This window comes from Lygodium microphyllum, chromosome 25 (genome assembly GCF_053477565.2).
Source record: "Lygodium microphyllum isolate KBCC chromosome 25, Lygodium_microphyllum_v1.1.10, whole genome shotgun sequence".
NCBI classification, from domain to species: domain Eukaryota; kingdom Viridiplantae; phylum Streptophyta; class Polypodiopsida; order Schizaeales; family Lygodiaceae; genus Lygodium; species Lygodium microphyllum.
In genome coordinates, this window is record NC_141159.1 from 25,649,759 (window position 1) to 25,674,834 (window position 25,076).

At 40.3% G+C, this 25,076-nt stretch overlaps 1 protein-coding gene across 2 annotated transcripts; it reads right to left on the minus strand.

The window, feature by feature from the left end:
* Positions 1-9,381: 9,381 nt before the first annotated feature.
* LOC148013994 (uncharacterized) lies at positions 9,382-24,557 on the minus strand. 2 transcript variants are annotated; one of them, XM_087666356.1, is made up of 9 exons: positions 24,310-24,557; positions 24,024-24,109; positions 23,258-23,865; positions 22,836-23,109; positions 22,283-22,399; positions 21,671-22,054; positions 21,284-21,451; positions 21,065-21,183; positions 9,382-10,624 (listed from the first exon to the last, which is right to left on the minus strand). In XM_087666356.1, the coding sequence occupies exons 2-9, from the start codon at positions 24,084-24,086 to the stop codon at positions 10,390-10,392; spliced, it is 1,968 nt and encodes a 655-aa protein (XP_087522482.1). In that variant the 5' UTR covers positions 24,087-24,109; positions 24,310-24,557; the 3' UTR covers positions 9,382-10,389. The 2 variants fall into 2 exon arrangements, with proteins under 2 accessions (XP_087522482.1, XP_087522481.1); XM_087666355.1 differs by having other exon boundaries at positions 21,065-21,195; positions 24,310-24,556.
* Positions 24,558-25,076: the final 519 nt, after the last annotated feature.

Sequence of the window (25,076 nt, forward strand, 5' to 3'; positions counted from 1 at the left end):
ATATTGCCAATCAACATTGTCAATGTTCATTTCTATAATCTACATTGCCTCATGCACATCTTTGACAAGGCCTTAAAATTACACATCAATTAGGCATATACAATGAAACCTCCTTCCGAATGCAAGTATATGTTGAGAAAATTAAGAAGTTATTGAGTTTGATAGGTGTGTATGAAAGCAAGGCTAGGATCCAAAAAGACCAAAAGGCATGAAGGCTAACTTTGATGTGGTCCAAAAGATATCTATGAGTGGGACAAAGGCCAAAAGATTCCTAAGTGACATGATTGGCAAGTCATCAAATCTAAAATGGAACCTTTGGAGAGCTCTTTGCAAGTGTAGTACAGAATTCAAAAGAAATCCCAACATTACAAATCTTGTACCAAAGTTTGGCATTTCTTTGATAGGCTTGTGTCGATAATGTTGAAATCCTCAACAAATCCTTCAAGTTGATCTAAATTCCATCAAAGTAGTTGAAGATTTCACAAAATTAGTTGTCAATGCATGGGGAGAAATGAACATCACCCATTACATGATACCATATCAACTTCACTTCTTTCACTTTCTTTTATGTGTATAATTTAGTGTTGCAAATACAATGTCAATAGCCCATATGTTTGTAGCATATCTACACCCACAAACCATATTTTTTGGAAGTATGGGTCCTTGAAAATATAGAGCATGCAAGATATGGAGAAGTCACCTTACCATACTTGTGATACATTTTCTAAGAACACTTGCCATGGAGGAGGTTGCCAAAAAAGAGCTATCTCATTGAAATTTTCAATCAGTTCTATAGATGCACCTTTGGTTGTTCAATTACATTGAAAAATTCAAGGGCAATTTCTCTAACAAAACTTGCAATAGTGAAATGACATGTAATATAGCAAATACACATGCTACATGGTGCAACAACAAATGACATCAAAGCTCTAGTGTCGACATTGTATTAAGTTAGTTGCAAAGTCATGAGATGACCCCATTGTTCGTGAATTTAGAAGCATCCTCTTAATATCATCCATCTCTATTTATACCTCAACCATCTTTTGTTTCCATGTTTTTATGGTAAAGTGTACAAGTTTATTGAAAGTGTTTATACCTTGATCATTCAAGATCATAAGCTTTGCTCCATTGCCTCAAGCATCATCATCAAAGTCTGCAGCATCATGAAAACTATCTAGGGAATCCCAAAGGTCCACTGGCATGTCTCTCAAATAATATGACCTATCCATGGTGCTTTCTTGGAGTTTGGTTGCCTCTTGACCAATGATTTTCATAACTATCAATTAGTTCAAGAATTAGGTTGGTTTCAATGTCTGGTTATGCCCATGGGCAGCTTAATGAGGGGATATTATGAGTGTGATTGTGACAATGCAGGATGAGTACACAAGTGATGTAGGGATTATGAGTACGAGTCACAAGGAAGGGATTTTAGAAACTAGGTAAACCAATATGAACTCTAAAGATCAATTACTTAAATCAGTAACTCATCACGATCAGAAAGGAAGAGATGTACCTATTGTTGAGAGTATAGGCATATGAACTCTCCTTATGCAAGAGTGGATAAGGGCAGGCAGGTGTGAATCGTCCTAAGGAAAAGGGGAAACCCTAACCCTAGCTAGTTGGGGCTATATAAATAGCACAGTGGTCTACATCAACTTTTGAGTGAGAGCGACCCAAGTTGTACTTTCATGAGCAACTGAATAAGCAAGACTTGTTCTTGTACTTGTGAGCTCTTCCCTCCCTCTTGTGCACACTTCAATCTTGGCTTTCACTCTGATTTTCACATGATATCAGAGCCACCTCTAATCCTTTAGCTTCCCTCAACTTCATTACACCTCTAAGTGCACATGAGCCTTCATATTCTTCTTCTTGCCTCTTGACCTCCATAGCCACAGCTTGATCCACCTCTGTTGGAGGACCTAGAGAGAGCAAAGGAGAGCATTTCAGCTCAAGGTTCCTTCTAAAACTTCATTCCCAGCTCAAGGCGCTTTAGGACGGCACTTCAAATGCGGAGATTGGGCAGCCAGGAAAACATCATGCCAGAATTTGTGAATTTGGCGTAGATATCACTAATGCAAGCTCAGCTCCTTGGCGCAACTTGTAGTGGGCGCAATCTTCACGACTATCATAGGGCTATTGTAGCCTCTATAATAGGCCATTTCCCTATAAGAGGGTTTGACCTAATTCCTCTCCTACATTCTACTGTGCTCAAAACCCTAGTTATGGGTCTCATGGCAACCATAGCCAGAAAGCTTCAAGCTTTCCTATTCTCACTTTTTTCAACCTGGGCATTATCAACAATGATTCTAATCACTGAAAAACCCTTGTCAAGATTTGTTACTGCCCTGTGGAGTCTAATTGTAGAGTGTCTTCTCATTCCATGGGCACTAATAAGCTTGTAAAGATCGATCTTCATTATGAGTAGAAGAATGGAAGTTGGTACAAGTGCTTCTTAGCACTACTGATGCATTCAGCTGATGTTTTCTACTATTTGCTACTAGTAAATCATAGAGATGAGTATTATTTTACTCTCCTCTAATTCATCCCATAGCATAGAGTTGATTGATAAGTCGTGTTCCACTAAGAATTCCTCTAATAGGCTACATTATCAGGAGAAGCCAGAAGTGCGATCTAAGGTTACTTCACTAAAGCCAAGGAAAATAGTCAAGCACAAAAAAAGGGTTGGTCAAAGGCAAGGACCATCTAAGTCCTATTTCGAAATACTCCATATGTATGATTTTCAACCATTGTCAACCTTGAAGTTTTAATTGTAAAATCTACATTATTTGTCATCCTTGCACTAGTGGCCCCTGTAAAGAATTAGACACTACTACTTGCACTAAGCAAGTAGTAAGACCTTCCTATGGCCTCAGCCTATGCCGACCTTCGTCCTCATATTCATAAATTTGATGGCAGCGACTTTCACCCTTGGCAAGTACTCATTAAGTACAAAATGATGGAGAGAGGTTATTGGCCTCTCATTCAAGGGACTAGAGCTATTGATCCTACAAATCTTTCTGATGTGGAGGATGATCAACATGCTCAAGCAATAATCGTGTTACACTTAGATAAATCCTTGATTCATCATGTTGATCAGCTTTCCATTGCCAAGGAAAAATTGATGAGCTTGAAAAGCTCTATGGTGCTACATGTAAAAACACTAAGATTTTCCTTAAGATTGAATTCTTCAACCTGGAATATAGGGAAGGAGAAGACTTGGGAAATTTTATTTCTCATATGAAAGGCCTCATGACACAGCTTTCTTCAATGCAAGCACCAATCCATGATAAAGATGCTATAGCCATTCTTTTAAAAGCTATCACAAAGGTCTTTCCCACAGTTGTAACAACCCTTACTAATATTCCCAATTCTACCTTGGCAAGTACCTTCCAATCATGTTTGGATGAAGAAAAAAGGAATCACAAAGAAGGAAGCACCAATCAGACATCTACTCCAAGATCCTGTGACCAAGCCTTGGTGCATACAGTTGTCAATAAGTGTACTTTTTGTAAAAAGAAATGGCAGATTGCAAACAACTATTGGAAAAAATACCAAAAAAGATGAAATGTAATAAATGTAAGAAGACAAGACATATTACAAGTAAATGTCCTAACCATCCTAAAGTGCCTAAGGAATTGGAGGCCAATTTTTCCTCCCAATCCACAGATGATCGACTCTTCTAAGTCATGTATCCTATCTATCTATAACCATCCTTGTAAGCCTGTTCTATAAAGGCATCCTTATTTGGGTTAAGGGGGGGCATTCTCTTATGCTTTGTATTCCAATGCCACCTAGCATTGAGGGGGGTGTTGAGAGTATAGGCATATGAACTCTCCTCTCCTTATGCAGGAGTGGATAAGGGCAGCCACGTGCGAATGGTCCTGAGGGGAAGGAGAAACCCTAACCCTAGCCAGTTGAGGCTATATAAACAACCCAAGGGTCTACATCAACTTTTGAGTGAGAGTGACCTAAGTTGTACTTTCATGAGCAGCTGAATTCAGCCATGGTGAACCAAGGTTGTCTCCCCTTTTGTGCTTGCTCACCTTATAGATCATGTTTTTCTTCTCTTTCTCTCCTCTATCCTCAACCAGTCCCTTAAACCCTCAATTTGCATGGACTTCTCCTCAAGTTTAGTGATTGCATTTTTTATCTTGCTACTCTAGGCAAGGTCGCAATTAATGGCCAACATAGCATAGCCTTACACACTAGGGCAACAATCCCTAAGAAAGTGATCAATCAAGTTAAAAGGTGTGTGCATTACTTGTCCTTACTTTTCCATGCATTTGTTGCTTGTCATTACCCTTCATAGATAGTGAATTTGCATGGGGGCTATGGAGAAAAAGATATCTTGGGGGTTTATTGTATGAGCATGGTGCAAGTCGATTCAAATTGTGTGTGGTTGGGTCTCAATTATAATAGCACACAAGAGAGTAACTTCACAATCAATTAGATTTTGATAGAATGGATGGTATCTATGCTTACTCCTTGGGAGCACAAGTTCATTTCTCGAGTTCACCAAGTCAATAAGAATAAAGCACCCCCCCCCCCCCCCCCCCACACACACACACACACACAAGAAAAAATGTAGTGTTAGAAAAGTTTTACATTCATAAGGAGGACTACTAGGCCAGTAGCTTACTACAAGACAAAACAAGAAGCTTGGGATCTATCCTTGCCCGTCATTTGCATGCATGTGTGCACTCATGATGCACATAAAGTAACCATTCATGGAGAAAAGCATGATGACGCATTGAGAAATCCTAAATGGCTTATGATCAAGATGTTTTGCATAGCCCTTATGGCTTGTGGAGGGACCAATAGTTTGTTGGTGTGGTCATGAAATGATCGTGTAGCCAAATATGATGGTTTTTTCTCTCCCAATCTCGGCTTATTGTTTTCCCAAAAAAACTTGGATCAATGAATCCATAGGCGAGCTCAACAGTCATGGAAACATCCTCCACCCTAATCAAAATCCCAAAAATCTTACTTTTCATTACCATGCACACACAAAAAATCATCATCGATTCTCTTATCACAACAATGCTACACAAATTGATGAGCAAGAAGAATCATCAATGATTAAAACAATGCTACCTAAATTGATGGCTTAAGAAGAGTTTTGAGCTTTTGAGTTTTAAATATTTGTATATTTTGATTTTTTTTATTTTAAGTTTTTTAGCTTTTGAGTTTTGTGTTTTCTTCCTCCTTGAACCTAGTCTATCATATTGAAGGACAATCCATCTTGTAACTGCTTTAATTCAACCTCCTAACCTAGCCATGCATGTTTCAGAGTATGCAAGGCACAAGCATGGGAGATCAACTCCTTTGACGTTCCATCTCATACTCAACTACATAACCCTCCTAATCTACCACACTGTAAAAATAGGAGCATCTTGACAAGTTGATTCCATCCTTGGTCCTAGCAATGTAACCAAAATGTTAGGCTCAACACTCAACAATGGGACATGGGACAAAACTCTTATTATTTTCAAAGCTTCAACCTTCCATGGCCCAACTATCTCTCACCTAGTTGGCTTGTACATTAGCTCTCCAAACCAAACAAGTATCTCTGTGTTTGCAAAGAACACAAGAATGGCATCAAGGTATAGAAGACTCACTTACCTTCCCGCATTGTAGTTTCTGAGCTTGAAGGCTTGACAATGATCCTATGATCCAAGTGATGCACTCCACCAACAACTACCTCAAATCCTTCGTATTCACATCTAGAAGAAGATACAAAAGAAGAAGGAAAAGACTCTCTCTCTTACTTATCAAGAATATTTAGTTCCTCACAAATTATCTTCATATTGCTCCCATAATGGTTGAAAGAGTTCAAATTGGTAAGCAATATGGCCCAAGAGACTAACTTTTATTTAATCTTTGTTATTTCTTTTAGAGAAGACATAAACTTTGAAAGTGTTTCAATTATATATCCAAAATTTGAACTTGCGCACTCAATCAAGTACCACCAACACACTCAAACCACTTGGGCTACAACCCCACTGGCACCTTCATTCTTGCCACCGCATAATACAAATCATCCTTGATAAAAGGATTACCATAATAGTTAGGCCACAAGGAGGATGCCTCCCTTCCAAATATGATAGCCAGGAGAGTGGGCAAGAGCCATGCTAGCATTTTCCTATCCAAAAATAGGATAGCTCACAAGCCAAATGAAAAAAAAAAAAATGTGCCCTATGTGACCCTACCAAGGAGGAGTACCAACCAAGCATTGGAGTTAGCATGGGCTCGAACTTTCATGAACATACAATGTGAAGTTGTCCAACCAAGTGATACACCCAGCTTGAACCCACAACCTTAGAATTATGAGTCAAAGTGCTATTGTTTTTCCTTTAATTGTGACCAACTTTCTAGTTTCTCTCTTTCTTTATTTCTCAAGAGTGGCTCTTGTGAGTCATGACTCTCCACCCATATACACCTAAAAAGTTTACTACCTCAAAAGAAGTTGAGCATACAACTACACATATTAATTATATGTAATGTTATGTTAAATATACTCAACATTTTTCTACACACACCTTTAACTTCTTGATGCATTCATATAATTATGCTTTAGTAGTTGAAAATGTGTAAAATGATATGAACTACCAAAACGCGTGCTCATTATTGAAAGTGCATCCAATAAACATCAAGGACCTATCAGGTTAATAATTAACACCTATGACACTACGTATAGAGGTGATTCTAGTGATCACCCAATGAGAGCAAGCAAAGTAATGGATCTTCTTAGCAATGTATATTTTAATAGAATCCAAAAATAATTGTTAGTCTGTATAAAGAAAATTCATATTTTTAAATTATGCTACATGAGTATTTTTTGTAATTTAGTATTATGTTAAATATTCATCAACTTAATTTTCGTTGTAATATTTGAGCATTATAAACGGTTACAATTATCCAAAGTTTATAGTTTTGAAAATTGAATTATGCAATGATGTTTTAACATGTACAACCTAATGTATGTACTTGACGTTCTAAGATGCACAATCTAATGTATGTACTTAAGTAAAACTCGTATAACTTGATTAATACAACATCACAAGATGAACTTCTCCGACGTAGCCTCGAGGGAGTCAGAGAAAATCCGATATCTACATCCCGCTTGGCTCTCCAATTGCAGGTTTGCCTCTCGCAGCTCTACAATCTTCCAAATTTACAACATTTTGCAAGAGTCGCAGCAGAAAAATTCATCATGCGGACGAAGAGCAAGAGAAGGCAATATACCCTTTCCACATTTGGCAGCATCATCACCACTTTTTCCTTCCTGTTTAACAGATTTAGCTTTGCTATGTGCCTTAGAAGCAGTCGTAACAGCTTCAGTACATCGCTGCCAATTGACTGCAGGGTCCCCTTCCGTGATGGTCGTCCTCAGACAGCAAAACAACAGAAACGATTATATCGGTACAAAAGCGTACGACACGGTCGTTAGATGCCCATGGACGTGGATTTTGCAGGCATTCTTTGAACAAGTGAGTGGAGAAGGCCAAGGTCCAGAAGAATTCGCTTCATCGTGGAGCCAATTCAAATTTTAAAAAGTGACTCTTCATTGTGGATTCAGAGTCAGTATGCACGTATTAGTGTTCTGATTCTCTTTAACCCCCATTTATGGGAAATATCCCCAATGAAATAAAAATCAGGCATCTCTTCATCAATATAAATATGTTCTCCTCATCGATATGAATTTGTTGTTTGGCAAGGGATTCTACTTTGCTTTAATTAGATCTGTGGAGGTGGAGGGGGAATGGATCCTCAACCGCGTCTGCCATGCAACAGAATTTGCATGTTTGTCATGCCACGGAGTGAAATCCCCTCTCTTGGAAGTTTTACTATGCGAATCCCACTCCGGATTAGCTTCCCTCAAGGTGGTTGTATAGATAGAAGAGGAGTTGCAGATCTCAGAAAAAGGCATGCATTTGATGGGATTGCAGGAGGGAACCACCAGACTGTCTAGATGTCATTGATGCTAAACAGATAGCAGTAGTTACACCTAGATGCTTTGCTATACTGCAAGAAAAGTGGCCACCTTGTATGTAATGGCCCTACAAGTTGGCAGAGGGGAGGTAAGAAGAGAAACACACATAATCAGCAGAAGGAGAAGGGTGGCAAAGGAGAATCTTTTGGCCGAGGTAGTGCTGCAAGCAAGGAAGCTTAGAACAGCAGTCTGTCGGCGTACTTAAGAATTCTAATAAAGCACGAAATAGATAACAAGACTGCATGCCATTATAAGGACAGTAAAGCCAAGCAAAATGTCCATCAAAAAGCCTGACTCATAAAGCTCTCCTTGAAAAGAACCTTTTTGCTGTGCTGAACAAGAAAGAAGGGGATGCAGACGAATCCTGATGCTGATCATGACATTGTAGGGCAGGAAGGAAAACAACAACCATTACTTCAAATGTCCGGAGGTTTTTGTGTAATAAAGATTAAAAGTTGGTTGCGAGATGTTGCGGCACTGCAATTGTGACATCCTAGCATTGCAGAAAATAAAATCAGAAAGGATATCAGTAATTTTGATGTCCCAGGGTACAATACGCTTTTAGAAGTAGGCATGAGAGGTGGAGGACATACCCTCTAATCAGTGATCTTACACCAGACTTTTATGGGCTAGCGAATATTGTCTGTCCACATACACATTGAAGCTGAGAGTATTTTGTTTGTTTCAACATATCCTAATTGATCTGCAGATCATGCATCTAAGTAGAAATATGGACCTAAAATTGATTCGTAGGAAAGCACTCTTACTCAGCAACTGAAATGTGATGCTGCACCAAGGATAGATCACACGGTTCTAGTTGTATGACCAATTAAGAGAGGAAGAAATGGAATGCCTTGACCTTTAAATTTCAGATGGTTGGATATTATTCATACAGGTGATAGTACTGAAAGATACGAGTTTCACTTGGTGCAACTGCCATGATGGTGAGACATGCAGAGAAGCATTGCTCGGTTAGGTTTTACATGAATAATAGAGGGTGGTGGATTCTGACCATTGCCCTGCACCTTCAAGATGCCCCATAGCTCTGATGTCTTCACCTTTAAAACATTATAATATAGAAGAGAGAGTATCATATCACAATCTTTTCTCCTATTAGGCTTATTGTAAAGCCAAAGAAGGTTGACCCTGTACATTAATCTTTTAACGGTTCTGGGAAGTAAAAGCTTGTACACGGTCAATATTTTACCTTCAATTACATCTTAACATCGTTGACATTAGAGATGGTCAAGTTTCATTTAACTCCCAAAGTTTTGTCTTCCTTTCAAAAGTCTGGTAATGTAAAAACCATGTCAATATATGTACACATGTATGTATGCACATTTAGTAATGTCTGGCATTTTCTAATCTCAATCAATATCCTTTTGTGAATTCTCTGATGATTATTTCTCATTCTCACCTTCAGAAGAGAAACCAAAATGCTTCTATTTTGTGAATTTTACCAAATAATCCCTCAGTTTGAGATTTACAAAATATCATTGCACCATACTGCTCTAAGATTTCTGTACTCCATTCTTTTCTGGAGCAAGGAGTCTATCCTCGAGTACTTAAAACAATTTCCCTGGTCCATTCTTTTCTGGATCAAGGATCTACCCTGGAGTATTTTGGATCGTGGTGTTTGACAAATCATCAGCACTTTCTCAACTCATTGGTGTACGATACTAGAATTACCACCAAAAAATAAAGGTATCTTGGTAATTTTCCCTTTCAGCTTTTGTTCTGCCAACAAGAAGTGTGCACCAGGGGTACTTGTGTCTCTGTTCTGGTGCATCTGTGTGCAAATAAATCACCACCCCTGTAGCTCAAGGGGTCCATGTTTGTCAAAACTCCAAGGCAAGGCAACTTGAAATCATTGCTATGGCTGATGGCATATTAAGTACAACTCCGCATGAAAATGTCACTTAAAAATCCACAAAGCTTATAGATTTAGGTTTCCTAATTTCCTATCCACACAACAGCAAAAAACAAAGTTGTCATAGTTACACATGCAGTGAGATTTTGGCTTACAATGTTCCCACTGTCTTGAGACCACAAAGAAAAGGTTAATGTGGTCAGGACTCTACATGGTCAATGGGGATTTTTGTACCGAAGATTTATTTCATAAGCCTGTACTCTTGTATAGCTCATGATCAGTAATTCTGACTATTCATCCATCTCTTCTTAAGTCACTATGTACAGAGCAGTTGGAAAGACGGCCAAGCATGGGAGCAGTCTTACAGTTGCTTCTCCGACATTGTCAATTCCTTTCTACAAGTCAGCTGCAAGCACTTTTTGCTCAGATGTCTTCCAGGAAAGTGTCTTGGCGGGTTAGAGTCATTCAAAGCCTGATTCCAAGCATTGAGAAGTTGGCTGGGCACATGCAGTTCCATGCCACAATATCAACCTGTCAGCATGTGAAGAGGCCGATTGTGCAAATTGACTAAGCTTCCACAAGTGTTCCAATGATCAGTAGTGTTTGAAGTTTGGAACATGAGTTGGCTCACGTCTTCTCTAGACATAGTTGAACATGTCTGGCGATTGGCTTCAGGTGCAGTGGAGGGTATACAGAACAGCAGGCTTACCACCCAACGGTCTATTGGATTAGTTTGAGTTTCCATTGATGCATCTGTACAGCTGCACAAAAGAAGGATAGACTGATAAATTAGAGGAAGATAACGTTAGAGAAGGTAGTGTGCTTCAAAGAGAGAACCGTCAGATTCTTTAGAGGTCAACTACCCACTTGCTACAAGAAGACATTCTTATGAGAAAATAAATGAGATATATAATACCAAACAAAATGACAGAAACTATGAATTACAGTGCAAAGTGATATTTTAAAAATACACACTCTCCTGTAAAAAGCAGCACATTGAAAAATTTCTCAATTGGACCAAAATAATATGTGCACATGTGTTTGTAAGCTTGTTTGTGTGAAAGCATATTTGAATGTATTGCAATTCAACATTTGCTCTCAAATCTAAGCACATTAACCCAGAGTAGGTAGACGCAAGGTTAGACAAAGTGTGTGCACGTTCACACATTCTTGAATTTCAATACAATATAACTTATAATTTTGAGCATGTTAACAAGACGGGTATCATGCAAGTGTATGTGCACATTCACACATTGTTCCAAATTTGTCATATTAACCCATCATGTAAGGTCAGAGTGGAGGACCCCATACATCAATTTGGCAAACTCACCAAGACCCCATGGACTGACTTTGCTGAGCAGCTAGCACACCATCCCAATTCCATATAGAGGAGTATCAAGATAGTAACCCTTATCAAGGAACTAGATGGCATCATTAGCAGCCATTTTTTTGGCCCATGCTTTAAGCTATGGTTCAGTCATTCTTCCCTGAAATATGTGTATGCCTAGCTGCTGAGGCTCCTAGATGAGTGTCTACAGGATGGATTTGGTGCTCTGTGCAGAACAGTGAAAGAAGAAGGTTGTTGCACAGGCTCAGCAAAAAGGGACAAACACATCTATCTGTAACAATGACCTCTGAAGTATGGAGTATAAAGCTATCTAGCTTTGCAGCTTTCAAGATCTTCAACAAAGCATGTGCAGATTCCTAGGCAAGGGTTTTCTCCCATTCCACAGATAATGATCCATGTTTGCAAATTTAGGTAGAGCAAACAAGGGTTGGTCAGCTGTGATATGGGCAATGGACCTATACAATGGCTTACAAACAGCAATGTAATAAATTAAGCTTGCACTGGCTAACGAGAGGGGAACTCACAAAGTACAAGACCTGCAGCTTGATAAAATCATCACAAGATAGGAAGCTGTGGAAATCGAATAGCCATTCAAGCACACTTTGCACCTCTCTCTCTCTTTTTTTTCGTAAACACCTCTCTCTCTCTCTCTCTCTCACACACACAAGTTTTGAGTTAATAAATTGAAATATCTACAAAGGGCCTTCTGGCCAACCAAGCAAACTAAAAATCAGTTAGAAAACAACAAATGGAGCCAACAAGCTACAACAAACACAAGCCTGCTGACACGGGGATGTGAAATTTTAATGCTTTGCTTAGCATTTGATTAAGTTGGTAATCAAATGTGCAAATGTGAGGTACACATGTGATGTGCAAGTTATTTCCTTTCACAATGACGAGCCAAGGACCTTGAGAAGTAAACGAGTGCCAAAGGCAAAAGTTGTAATAAGTTATTCCTTGATAGGTATTACCTAGTGACAAATATTTGCCTAGAAGCTTTTATTGGTCATTAATGTCAATTGTGACATTAAGAACTAGCCATAAATTACTTTATTTATGCCAATTCAAGGAATAATAAATGCTCAAAATTGCTTGGATGACAAGTTGGCCTAGCCACTTTAAATGTTGGCTGGTATAATTATTTTCCAGAGCAAAAATTAATCATTAAATTAATTTTCAGAATTAGTATTCTGAAAAATAATTTAATTTGGTTGAAATTGTTGGAAATTGCAATTAGAAGGCTAGCACCTGGTAGAACATGCCCATGGAAGTGAGAGGAGGCTAGGAGAGAGGAGAGAGTCATTCTGGTGTGGTGCAACTAAGGAGAGGGCTGTGGAACAAGTCACCAACTGATCAGGGGCATTCTCAGCCATGAGGAGCAGCCATTCAGCTAGGCGACAATAGCTCAGGGACATTTGACAGTAGGCAACAGCTAGAAAGAGGAGTTTTTAGCGACAGCCTTTTGGCTGTCAATGATAGCTCCAAGGGTTGTTCCAACAAGGCACCAACGGAGATCGACCAAATTTCCGAAATGGAAGTCTGAATGTTCTCTCTCCTTAGTATTCTCTCTCATTCTCTAGCTAGCTCTCAAGTTATCTCCGCAAATCTCTGCCATTTCAGCCATTCGAGGTGAAGAATTCAAAGATTCAATGCTGTAAACCCTAATTTACAGCAGGAATTAGGGTTTGACAACCACCTTGGGAAGCATGCTTGGAATGCAAGGCCTAGTACTTGGAATTCAGCAACTGAAATTTGGGATTTCAAAGAATTTCAAGAGACCAGCCAAGCAACACCAAGTTTGGGGCAGAATTTGTCTTCCAAGGAGCAAATTGAAGGCCGATTCCTAAGCAAACCAAGGGACAAATTGGTTTGAATGCTTGCTGGTCATTTTTTACAAGAAGAGGCATTGGAAAGCAAAGGAGACTGGACCAGTATCAGTGTATTTCATCCAATTGCAATACAAGATAGAGAAAACACCGCAAGAGGTGCCAGTTTTGGGGCCAACAAGGAGTCCATTGTCCAAGATTAAGTGGTAACATTTGTATTTCAATTTGTGTGATTTTGATGTTTGCTGTAATGAGTGCCTAATCAGACCATTACCACCCTTCCCCCGAAAGGAAGGCTGTTTACAGCTGCAATAATAGAAGCAAATCACAAAGCAAGCACAACTAGGGTAGTAATGGATGATAATCATCCACCAAGCAGCCACTTCTCTAAGAATCAAACAAACAAGGACCATGGAACTAACTTGCCACAATAACAATTCTCAAACACAACTCACATGACCATGGATACATGAGGTAGTGTGTGTCCACTAGATGTGCCAAATACCAATCCAACACAACAAATGAAAAATGTGAAAAAGTTCTAACACTGAAGTGTCTATGCCATATGGATGGCAACATATCTAAAACCCAAGAAAGGATGATTACACACTGACCTATCGCTACTAAGTCCATACTTCAAAAATAAAACCCCAAACCTGTCTAGCAATTGGGCAAGAAATAAAAAGATGATCTACCTCTATAGATCTTGTGACAATGCAACATATCCCTTGTGGGGAGACCCATGATAAGAGGCTTCCATATAAAAACTTTCCCATAGCAGGGAAGCTTTGACCATAATTGAAGCAATCAATCAACCACTTAGCTTTACTTTCCCGAGAAAATCAAGCTTTATTTGCTTTCTCAATTGCCCATCCCTTATCCTAAACCATCTCACAATAGACCTGATGGGCTGATGATTTCAAGAGAGAATCCAAAAACCGCACAAAAGTTTAGTCCAACCATGGGGATGAAGGCTGAAATCTAGGCAAATAGGAATACCTCCAAAACCATTTCTATATGCTGGTCCAAATGAGCCTGTAACCCGAAGAAGCCCAAAAGTATTGCCAAATATGAGGGAAAGAATAAACCCAACATTATCTAGGAATGATAACATCTTGTATAGTCCTCAAACTCAATCGTGCCATCCTAATAAACTTATCATGTCCATATGCTTATCAAGCTAGTCAAGCAACCTAGATGTGACAAAAACCTTAGCTTACATGGGTTAGCCTCAAGCTTTACATGAGCTAGCATCCACTATACATCTTGGTAATACGGCAAGATATTACTCACTAGCATGTTAGGTGACTAACATGAGGATGCGCCAACGATTCTACAGCTGGACTTCCCCCACGTAGTCCACCCTTGGTTATGGCACATTTATTGTGCCACCTCTTCTTTCCTTAGTGGATTGCACACTTAGTGACTAGATGTACATACATTGTAGGACTTTCATATTAGTCTTTTATCATGTTGTAAACTTAGTTCTTTGTATAGAAGAAGAAAGAAAAAGAAGATTTCAGCCCTATCTCTCTGTATTCTCAAGTCTCCATTGCTTTTGTGTGTGTGCTCTTGGGTCCTTCACCTCTTCCCCCTCTCGTTTGTTTTCATAGCCTCCTTTCTAGAGTCACAAGTATCCCAAGTAGTAAAGTGAAGGATCTCTTGCCACAAAGCAATCAAGTGCGAAAGAAGAAATAACTATGGTGTTTTGACTACTTGAGTCATTCAACACATGCCACCACAAGGCCCAAATTCTAATGCGACCATGTAAGATGCTAATTTCCTCAATGAAAACATAGAAATGTTTGCCCAAGGATGATGTTGCTTACATAAGACTATAACAAGGCCATTCGCAAAGCCATCATATGAATCTTGCCATCTAACAAGGCAACACCACCCAAAAGCTTTGGTGTGGTACTATAACAAACACTCAAGTAAGAACAACCCTTGGTTCGATTAAGTCTCTAGAAGATTCGAGAACATTCTAGAACATATATCCACCATTGTTTATATCATCGCTCGTGTCAACATGCATGTCATGCCATGTAACATCTTCTTATAACAATGTGTCTCCCTTAACCTCCCTAGACTACAATATAAATAGGGGTCATGGGCTACAAACCCTTCAGACTTGCCAGCACTAGCTGTGAGACTCCTTCGAGGTAAGTTCTCTTCCAATTTTTATCTTGTTCTAGTCTTGTCTTGTAATCAAGCCACGCTCTTTTGAGCATTCTCTTGTAATCAAGTTCTCTTGTAATTGAGTTATCTCGCGGTCAAGTTTTAGTTCAATTTCTCTTTAAAGTTCTTCTGTTGTACGTTGTGAGAGCAATTTCCTTCTTCTCGAAAAGCACTTCCCATGCTCATAACATGTACATGTTGCCAAGAGACCATACTTGTGACCCAAAAGATTTCCTTGGTTTTTCATAGCATAAAATAGATAGGATGCACCAATTTCACAATGACTTTTGTGACCAAGGAAGCAAACGCAAGAAATAGGAGATTGTACTTATCATTACCGTCTGTACAACTTTAAGGCGCACATGTACAGGCTAGCCTTGAGATCTCCAATACATAAACTTGTCATAAATGTGTGAAGACATCGAACAAAGCAATGCCCAAGGGGCCAAATCCACCCCCTCAATGGGATACCCCAAGAATCTAGAAATCTCTCCCCAAGAAACAAACCCACCTCGTTAAACCAAAGCATGTAGACCTCTCTCTATACAACTCATGAAAATGGATTGTTAAGCTAAAAAACATGCATTTATATTTTAACCTAAATTAGCCTGTTTTAAACAGCCCCAAAACTCAATATGCTACAAAGTTTCTATGTCCCATAAGCAAACCCACAAACTTTGGTTGGTTCCTTATCTATAAGTAGGTGGGCTGAATAGCTACTAGCCATCTTGTTTTGTAGATTATCACACTATATCAGCTGGCACCTATCTCCCACTCATATCCACACCCTATACAGCAGATATCTCAATTCATAAAGTGATATCCGGCCATCTAGAGTGCTAGGCTATTAAAAGGTCATTTATAGTTTAAACCTTAACTAGCTCATTTTAAACACTCCCAAAACTCAAAATGTTCCAAAGTTTCAGTGTCCCAAAAGCAAACACTCAAACTTTTGGCTGCATATTGGAGCTGTTGTTCATCATCGACATCTGTTCCAGCTTGTGCAGCTGCCGCCAAGCCTGCCTAGAGTGTACAGACAGCTGCCAGCTTGGCCTACTGCTGCATTTGCACCTGCAGCTGCTGCCTAGTTCACCAGCTTCATCTAGGACCTGTCATCCTGCCTCGGACAGCTGCATTTTTGCAGCAGACCCTGCATTTTCATCACCAGCCCTGTGCTTTCATCATTATGCAGACCACCCTGCTGCCTAATACCAATGTCAGCTGGTTCAAATATCACAATCTGTGTTTACATCAGCTAATCACTTATGGAGGCTGCCTGCTACGTTTCCACAACTGTTCAAGGTGCAACACACTCTCAGAGTTGTTAGAGAGTCCTCTTCTAGCTCATCTTTGCCCCAATCCAGCCAAAAGACAAAGGTTTGAGGTTCATTGTATTCACATTAGCATAGCGTGACTCCATTCATTCTCATTATCTTTGAGTTACTCTTCACCTTCGAGTTCTACTATTTTCATTGTGATACCATTGTACACTATTCCTTTGTTCGAATATTTCTTTACATGGATTCCTATGCATTGATGTTGAGGCTGGAATCTAGACCAAACAGCCTGCAAATGGCCATTGCTCCATCCAGATTAGATTTCTCAGCCTTGAGAAACATAAATGAATCATTTGCAAGAGATGGTCCTAAATGCTTAGCACCACTGGGAAGGCCAGACCAATGAATTCACCATTAACTGCCATCTTATCCAATAGGAGAGCATCGAACAAGTCACCAACGCGAACAACACAGAAATAGGGGGCATCCTTGACAAAGGGACCAAGTGAAAATTCTCTTTTGAGTTACCCCTTCATTGAGTGTGCACCACTCCATTAGAACTAATTGTATCAATATTGAGGGCCAAAACCCACAGAAGACATTAATCGTCAAAGGAGGGACCTACTAACATGATCAAAAGCGTTTCAATTTCCAACCTAATCATAACCACCTCCCAAATTGAACATTCAAAAGATTATGCATAATATTCCATCCCTTAAAAGAACCATATTGCTGTGGTTGAATCAACTCTAAAATAACTTTCTAAAGCATGTTAGAAAATATTTATATAAAATGATCAAATAACTGAAATGGGTCTCCATTGCTCCACAACCTAAGCCGAAGGAACCTTTGCTAATAATTGAAGCACCACAATCTAGCCCTCTCGCCAAACTTGCTGACAAAGTCAAGCAAGTAGGTCCTCAAGATTATCAAAGTACGCTGCGAGTAGTTCATTTGGTGGGCCATCCCATCCTAGACTTTTTCCTATGTAGAAAATGGTGCAAGACCTCCACCCCCTCTTGAGTGATACAGTCTCCACAAAATCTGCTCATTCTGCTGTTATCTTGTCCTATGCCATGTCCATAATATAATGACAAGCAACATGAACAACATTAGCGAGAGTTTCTTGTGAGCCCAACAAAGTTTTGTAGTAATCCAAGCACCATCTAAATGATAGTTTCAAGCTCAATAGCCATTCCCTAAGTATTCATCAAGCCACAATATTTTTGTGTGCATATTTCTGATGGAGAAGAGCCAAAAAACCATGAGTCTCGCAGTTGGTGTCATGCGAAAGATCTGAATGGGCCAGCAATTTATATTTTGCATATTGCTCATCTTCAAGAGTTTGAACTCCATAATTCAACTACTCCAAGATAAGTGACCAACTCATCAAAATTATCCCTGGCCTGCTTCAAATTCAAAGAATGCTCTATCAAAGTTTGCAAGTGCTACATTCAGCTCTAACAGCAAATGCATGCAAAATCCTATTTTCTTGGTACAGCATACGTGTATTCTCTTGAAAAATCAACCATGCATACATACCCTCAAAGAGGGGCCCATCTACCAAAAAGCAGCAATCAATTGCAGCTTATACTTTGAAAATTGATGAAACAGCAAAAGAGATTGATTGAATCGCAAAGGCAAATGACGTAGCATGGCTTTAAAAGCATCCAACAGCTGATGGATCATTTCTAACACCAAAGGGTAATGATTTGAAAGAAAGTTTCATGTCTTCACCCACATATTGAGCACCACTAGAAGGAAAGTCACCCTAGCAAACATACATCCTATCCAATCTAGCCTAAGTATTCAAATGTTAAGGAGAAAAGAATGTAGATACAAACTCAGAAGGATTGTTTCTTTGAGGAAATTGTCAAAGCATCCCAAGCCCAATGCTCAAGGCCATCGATCACAAAATGAGGCAAAGTTGCTACACTGAATGCTTAAGTATTGAAATCACCTATCATGGGGTTTCGAATTTTTAACTTGTTTCTCTTGGGACAACTAAGTTGTGCACATGTGTTGTGCATATATGAAATTAAGCTAAGATATGAGTCATAGTGGCAATCAAAACTAGTTTGGGTGGTGGGGGACATTGGCAGAAGTAGTGGATGACAAATGCTATTATGCTAGTGGGTGCCTACAACAAATTTGGGCCAAAGGCATTGAATAGCTCCATGGGGAAAAGCTTTCAGTGCCATATGGATTATAGAATCAAATAATTTAATGTCTTGGTCTAAGGTTTGTGAAGGAATAGCAAGTTCCAAACACTTTTGGTTCATAGAGGTTGAAATTTAAAATCGAGGCTGGATGGTGGTCAAAACATGGGCAAGGCCAATTATTTTGTTGCTGAATTAAAAAATGGACTGGAGAGTCAGCTGGGGGGCTGAAATTGCATGGGCAGATTTGCCCAGGTTTGCATTCCATGCGCATACAGAATATTCTGTACGATACCATTCCATACAGTTCTGTATCGTACTCGTGCATTCATGCAGTCAACCATTTAAACTGAAGGTTGGACCCTGTTTTTAAAAAGTGCCCATTGCTAAAGTAATCTGACCATTTATTCAGCCATTGTTTCTCTTCCTCCTACCCACTCCTCTTCCAAACTTCATCTTCCAAATTCCATCTCTCATTCAAATTTCTAGTCTTCTCCCTCATGTGGACTGTTATAACAGGGCAGCACTCCCTCTCATCTCATCATCACAAATCAGCCTTCATCTTCTTCAATATCCCTCTCTTGAGCTCAGGCCTCATATCTTCCATTCACGCTGCATCTACACTTTAGCCTACTCTCCCTCTCCCTCTCCCTCTCCCTCTCCCTCTCCCTCTCCCACTTTCACCTACTGTCCCCCTCCCTCTTTGCCCCCCCCTCTCCCATTTTCATCCACATCTTCTCTTCCTCTCGTCTCCCTATTCCTCTCCCTCTCCTTCTCCTTCTGTAATCAGTAAGAATTAGGGTTTGCATGGCTGCCATGGGATGTGTGCATGCATATCTCAGCCATGCATGAGGATCTACTCTTGTAGTTCAGTCAATTGACGGCAGATTGGAAGACAGTTTGCAGTCTACGGCAGGGATGTATTGCGTGCAACAAGAGAAGACTCAATTTGGCTTCCGCAAACTCTCAAATCAAGGGCAAATTGAGGCATAGGGTTTCTGGTTTCTGTGGAAAGAGCAATGGCACAGGATCAAGGGCCGCAGCTAGTTGTAGCTGATGAGGGCCAGTCCTGCACTGAACAGCATGCATGCTCTGTGTGTATGAAGCACAGAAGTGTGCAGGATCGCAATCAGGCTGGAGCATGGATTCATTGTTGGCAGCCTTTCCCCCTTGTTACATAGGAGAACCAGTCCACATTTGGATTACCAAAAAACTAGGAGTATCTTCTGCTTAATGTTCCAAGACGTAAGTATCTATTTTTTGGCAATGCAAAGCAGATGTAACATGTGCTCATTCACTGCACCACAAAGCTGGCAAGTTGATGGCATTGTGTCTCTGCAAGTTAATGCCAGCAGACAGGCACACCAACAAATGCACAAATTCTCTCACAAACCAAAATCAAAACAGTGGAAAAGCAAGGCTAAATGGATACATCTGGCTATGGCATCCAATGAAATTTATACGAGGACCAATGAAGTAAGAGTACTTCTGTCCACCAGCAAAGTTCCAAAAAACCTGTGATTGAGGTCAATCTCCATTGACAACAAGGCCAATACATTGTCCATGAAAAAAAAAAATAGAAAGCCCAAAGTCCATCTACCAAATATCCAAGAGGATATGTGAAGATGCTTAATGCACACAAGGGATGTTGAGACAGAGCACTGCAGATAGTGTGGAATATCTCTGGTGTCGGGACGCATCCACAACAAATGTTGTGCTGTCTTAGTACAGCAGACAGTGAAGCAGAGTGCACACACATGCATGCTTGTTAGCCACTGTGTCTATCTAAATTCCCATATGCTGATATACATAAATCCGCATTAGGCAAGTGCAGACAAATGTAAACTTTCTGCTTGTCTATCTGGAGCTCTAAAACACCAAGATGAAAAAGAGCAACCCATCACAAACAAAGAAAAAAGCTAGACAAGGCCAAAAACCAAACAGCAGAAATTTCCAGGCTGTCAATAATATCTTTGGCAACTACAGACCTTCAGAACTCCTGGTACAGACTGCAGTCTTGACTCACACACAATCAAGGAAGGCTAACGAATAGAATATTTATCACTAAAACTGTAATAGCAGTATTTGAATAGCAGCTTGATTTGCACGTAAGGAACATAGGCTATCCCTAAAATTCTTCTAGAAGTTAAACAAATGGCTCTCATACTTTCCAATCTGCTCTATTTAGTGTCACCAAGTCAGTTCTAGACAAGACAAATCTTCATTGTGCAATGTTTCAGAGCCTTACAAGAATGATGTACTCTCAGCCTAGTCTCTTCAATTTTCATGCTGAAAAGTGTTCAATTCTGTGTATTTCAAATAAAACATTTGATGCTAGTCTAACATACGTTTATAATGCACCAACATGGATAAATCATTGGAAACAATGACAATAAAACAAGGATGTGCGCACCTTGTTTTAGGATCCAATGCCTTGGTGCCAAAGTTTGATCCAATAAAATCAGCTCTCTTTTGCCGTTCTTTTGCACTGTTTGCTAGACGATATAATGAATCTCTAATGCAGAGCCTTGTCTGTTCATTTAACTGTAGAGATGAGAGAATTATAAGCATGTACGCTAGAGTCATTGAATCCAACAAGTGCATTGACTTGCAAGGGCTATGAACATATTACCTTTTTTACAACAGTCTCCAATTGCTTGAGGACTGCTACATCCAATAACTGACCAGACTGCAAGGCAGTTGATTGAGAGACCATATTAGATGGATTGAGCAATGGATCCACAGGCTGTTGTACGGATGGAACCTGGACAACAGTACTTTCTGACGTAAAGCTTTTGGCCTGCACATCATATGTGTCCAACAAACAGTGATGAGTTCAACAGCTTGGTATCTGCAGCTATCCAACACATAGCGATGAGTTCAACAGCTTAGTATCTGCAGCTATCTAAAAACCATCACAACATACTCTGATGCTAGTCTTGGGTCCTAAATGTCCCAGATCATTAGCTTAAAAGAGTGATAATGATAATGGTTTCCAACAAAACAATTTGCTTCACACCTCACAATGTAACTGCATTTGTTGTTGCTGAATATTGAACTTTGAATCTGCTTCCACAGGATTAGAATTCAAAAGTGGGTAAGATAGTGATGGTCGGCCAGATGTGACTGGAGGCGCAGGAATGACAACAGGTACGTGAGTCATCTGCTGGCTCAAGGGATTAATTTGAAATGACTGCACTGCTCCAGGCAGACTAGTTAGATTCTGAGGAACCATCTGTACAGGCGTATGCAAGATTGGCACCAATGTTGCCAAACTATTTCCTAATCTGTCACGTGAAGTATGTGAGGCAGAAGACATGCGGATCAATTTGCGAAGAGGATACTTTTTGGCCCTGCCTTCAGCCCGTCTTTGACTAGCAGCAAGGCGTCGAGCTCGGCTTGCCTGCCACCAATAATTTACACTCTTATACTTTGAATATGATGCCCACCCCACAATGTTGTGAAGTAAATAATGCCAAGCCTCAAGTTAAAATCATGGATCACAGGCAAACTATGAATCAGATGCCCTGACATCATGATGTCTCAAATATGTATTATGGTCCAGAGAAGACGTGAATAGGCTCTGCATTTAATCATTGAAACTGTTGGTACTTCAAAGAAAAGTGCATACCTTGGCTCGGCTCACTTTCATATCAGAGATTTCTTGTCTGGAACCCATCAATATTGCCTTCGAGCTATTTACAGCAGAGTGATCTTGTGTAATTTGGGAGGATGTCTGCTGCCAATGCTGTGCACAGGTTTTGAAGTAATCTTAGAATCAGCACAAATGCTCCAAATATTCTCCATAGAAGAATAAGGAAACAAATAAGGTGCAGTCCAATGAAAACCTAGAGACATTGAAAATCCACCAGCTAATACGTTGCAGTCTTACACACTTTTTTCCCCATAATTGTAGGGGTCAAATATAATAAGATGCTGTAGCACAAAGCTAAGAGCAACAAACATCACTCAGGTTTGGATTAAGATACCTCTGCTTACTTGAGGTTGAGGCAAACAAATATCACATGTGGTAATTCAAGAAAACAATGCCCTTCAGAATCAACCCACCAAGTTTTGCATTCATTGTTGCTGTCTCAAAACCTAGCTCTTTCTAGAATTTGTTAGTCAAAGTTCACAAATTAACATTTTCACAGTTCCAATCATTCCCATACCCTTTCACATACCTGCAGCCTGATATCAAGTTGATTGTGTGGCTGCTGTATGCTGGCTGACTGACTCGAAGTGTTGCACACACTATGTTCCCCACTTCCGGCTGCTGTACAGAGTAAAGGGCGGTGATCCATTAGTTCTATCTGTTTGCCATGTGCTTCAGATTTGCCACTCAACGACTGTGAGCTATCCAAATCTGGTAGTCTGTCTTCCTGAAGAGGAGGAGTAGAAGATGGCACTGACGTTGGAGGCAGGGTGTCTCCTACTGCTTCTACAGAGGTTTCCACTCTGATTCAAAACAAAGAACTAACTTAAGTGGTATGCAAGCTACCTTGCCAAATGCAACAGACATGCTCAAGCAATCAAAACCCACTCGTGGAAAGAAGTAAAAGCAGCAAGAAGCCATCATTTAAAGTAAAATTTATGTAGTGCTTACAGGGCCAGTCTTTCTGCATCAACCATGTCTGCTGTTACATTCCAGTTGTCTGATTGAATCTGATTGCTTCCTAAGGATGAACTATCCCCTGATGCAGATTCCATGTCTGTCAATGCCACATCACTTGGCATTGTTGCTGCCAGTGAGTCAGACATGGGGTTCGTCATAAAAAACTCAACCTCCCCACTCAGGCTTTGTTGAGGTCGCAGCAACAAATCAGTACCATAGAGCGGATATGCCTCTTCCATACCCGGAACAGGTGAAGCACTGTCACAGGGGAAAGCATTATCTAACACAGATGCTAGATCTGTAGCATTGATACTTTGCCATCGCGTAGGTTCCAGGGAGTCCGAAGAGAAAAAACTGGGGTCCTCCAAACTTGGAGCTGGACCAAAACCCTCGTAATTCATTGCCTGTGCGTTACTACCAAAAACTGGATCGGACGATGGGAAGGGTTTCTGGTTTTCCATGGATGTGAAGCTTGAAGGCCTGGCCTTAAAGTCTGCAATGTTGGCACAACCTGTGTTCACGTCCAGTGACATGTCCATCTGCTCCAAGGTTTCAAGCCGATCTATATCCCCGAGTCCCGTCCACATGAATTCATCGAACTGGAAAAACACAAGGAAGACTACTCAGAATGAATAGTTATCTAGGTCACAAACGAGGATAATTTGGTGGATGGGGTGCCCTGATTGACAAGTTCTTGGAAAACCCCTAATGTCAGCTATACATAGCAAAATCGTATTGTGAGTTGCAGGGCAAAAACCTGGGTTATTGATGGCCAAGTTCTGAGAGAGCAATCCATGCCGTAAACACCAAGAACTGACATCCACAGGAGATGACAAAACCTATCTGCAACAGGGGAACGTGAAGATGAAGAAGTCAGCCACAAACTTCAGACTTAATTGCTGAGGGTTACAGCTTCAGTATCGTATTTTGATTATGTACGCCTTCAAACTTGTAGCGAGTGAGAGTAAGAAGTACAAGAATCATGATTGAGCTTTATATCGGCCCTACTGCAAATATGCATACAGACAAGGACAAAACAGTACCTTTGTGTGCAGAAATGCTTGATCGAGAGGGCAGACGAGCAAGGAAGGTGGACTGATTACTGATGTGTAAGCAGAGAAAAGATTTGCGTATGAATTTATATGAGATATGATGGGAGACGATTATAACGAGTGCGGATTCAGGGAAAGGCAGATGATAGGAGAAAAGAATTCGCAGAAAATTAAGGGGCCAAAGATGCAATGAGAAAGTTTCACGAGAGAGGGGGGAAGAACCGGGGGCCGGGGGGGAGAACGAGGACGAGAGAGAGAAACAGATAGAGCTCCCGCTACAAGCCCGCGGTCCTATGCCATGCTTGGATGCTCGTGCCCTTTGTGTACTAAACATTCGTTCCCATAAACCTCGGGCTAACGTTATGATGACCGGATTGTAGAGTTCGAGGTATAGCGATAGCCCAGAATGCAGGATGGTGGACTTGCCGTGTTACAAAAAATGAGAACATGATGATGACCGGATTGTAGGCCTAGTTCAAGCTATCGTGATAGCCTAGAATGCAGGATAGTGGACTTGCCACGTTACAAAAAATGAGAAAATGCTAGGAATCTCGCTTAATTATCAATCAACGATGTATTCAAAGTGCCTGCGGTCCTATGCCATCCTTGGACGCTTGTGCCCTTTGTGTACTAAACATTTGTTCCTGTAAACCTCAGGCTAACGTTATGATGACCGGATTGTAGGGTTCGAGCTATAGCGATAGCCTAGAATGCAGGATGTTGGACTTGCCGTGTTACAAAAAAATGAGAATATGATG

Excerpts from the sequence above, each read along its gene's own strand:
- LOC148013994 (XM_087666355.1), bottom strand. The coding sequence starts at position 24,086 with ATGTCAGTTCTTGGTGTTTACGGCATGGATTGCTCTCTCAGAACTTGG. Across the intron at positions 22,055-22,282 it reads TGAAAGTGAGCCGAGCCAAG|GCAAGCCGAGCTCGACGCCT; the intron begins GTATGCACTTTT and ends TATTGGTGGCAG. Across the intron at positions 21,452-21,670 it reads AAATGCAGTTACATTGTGAG|GCCAAAAGCTTTACGTCAGA; the intron begins GTGTGAAGCAAA and ends TATGATGTGCAG.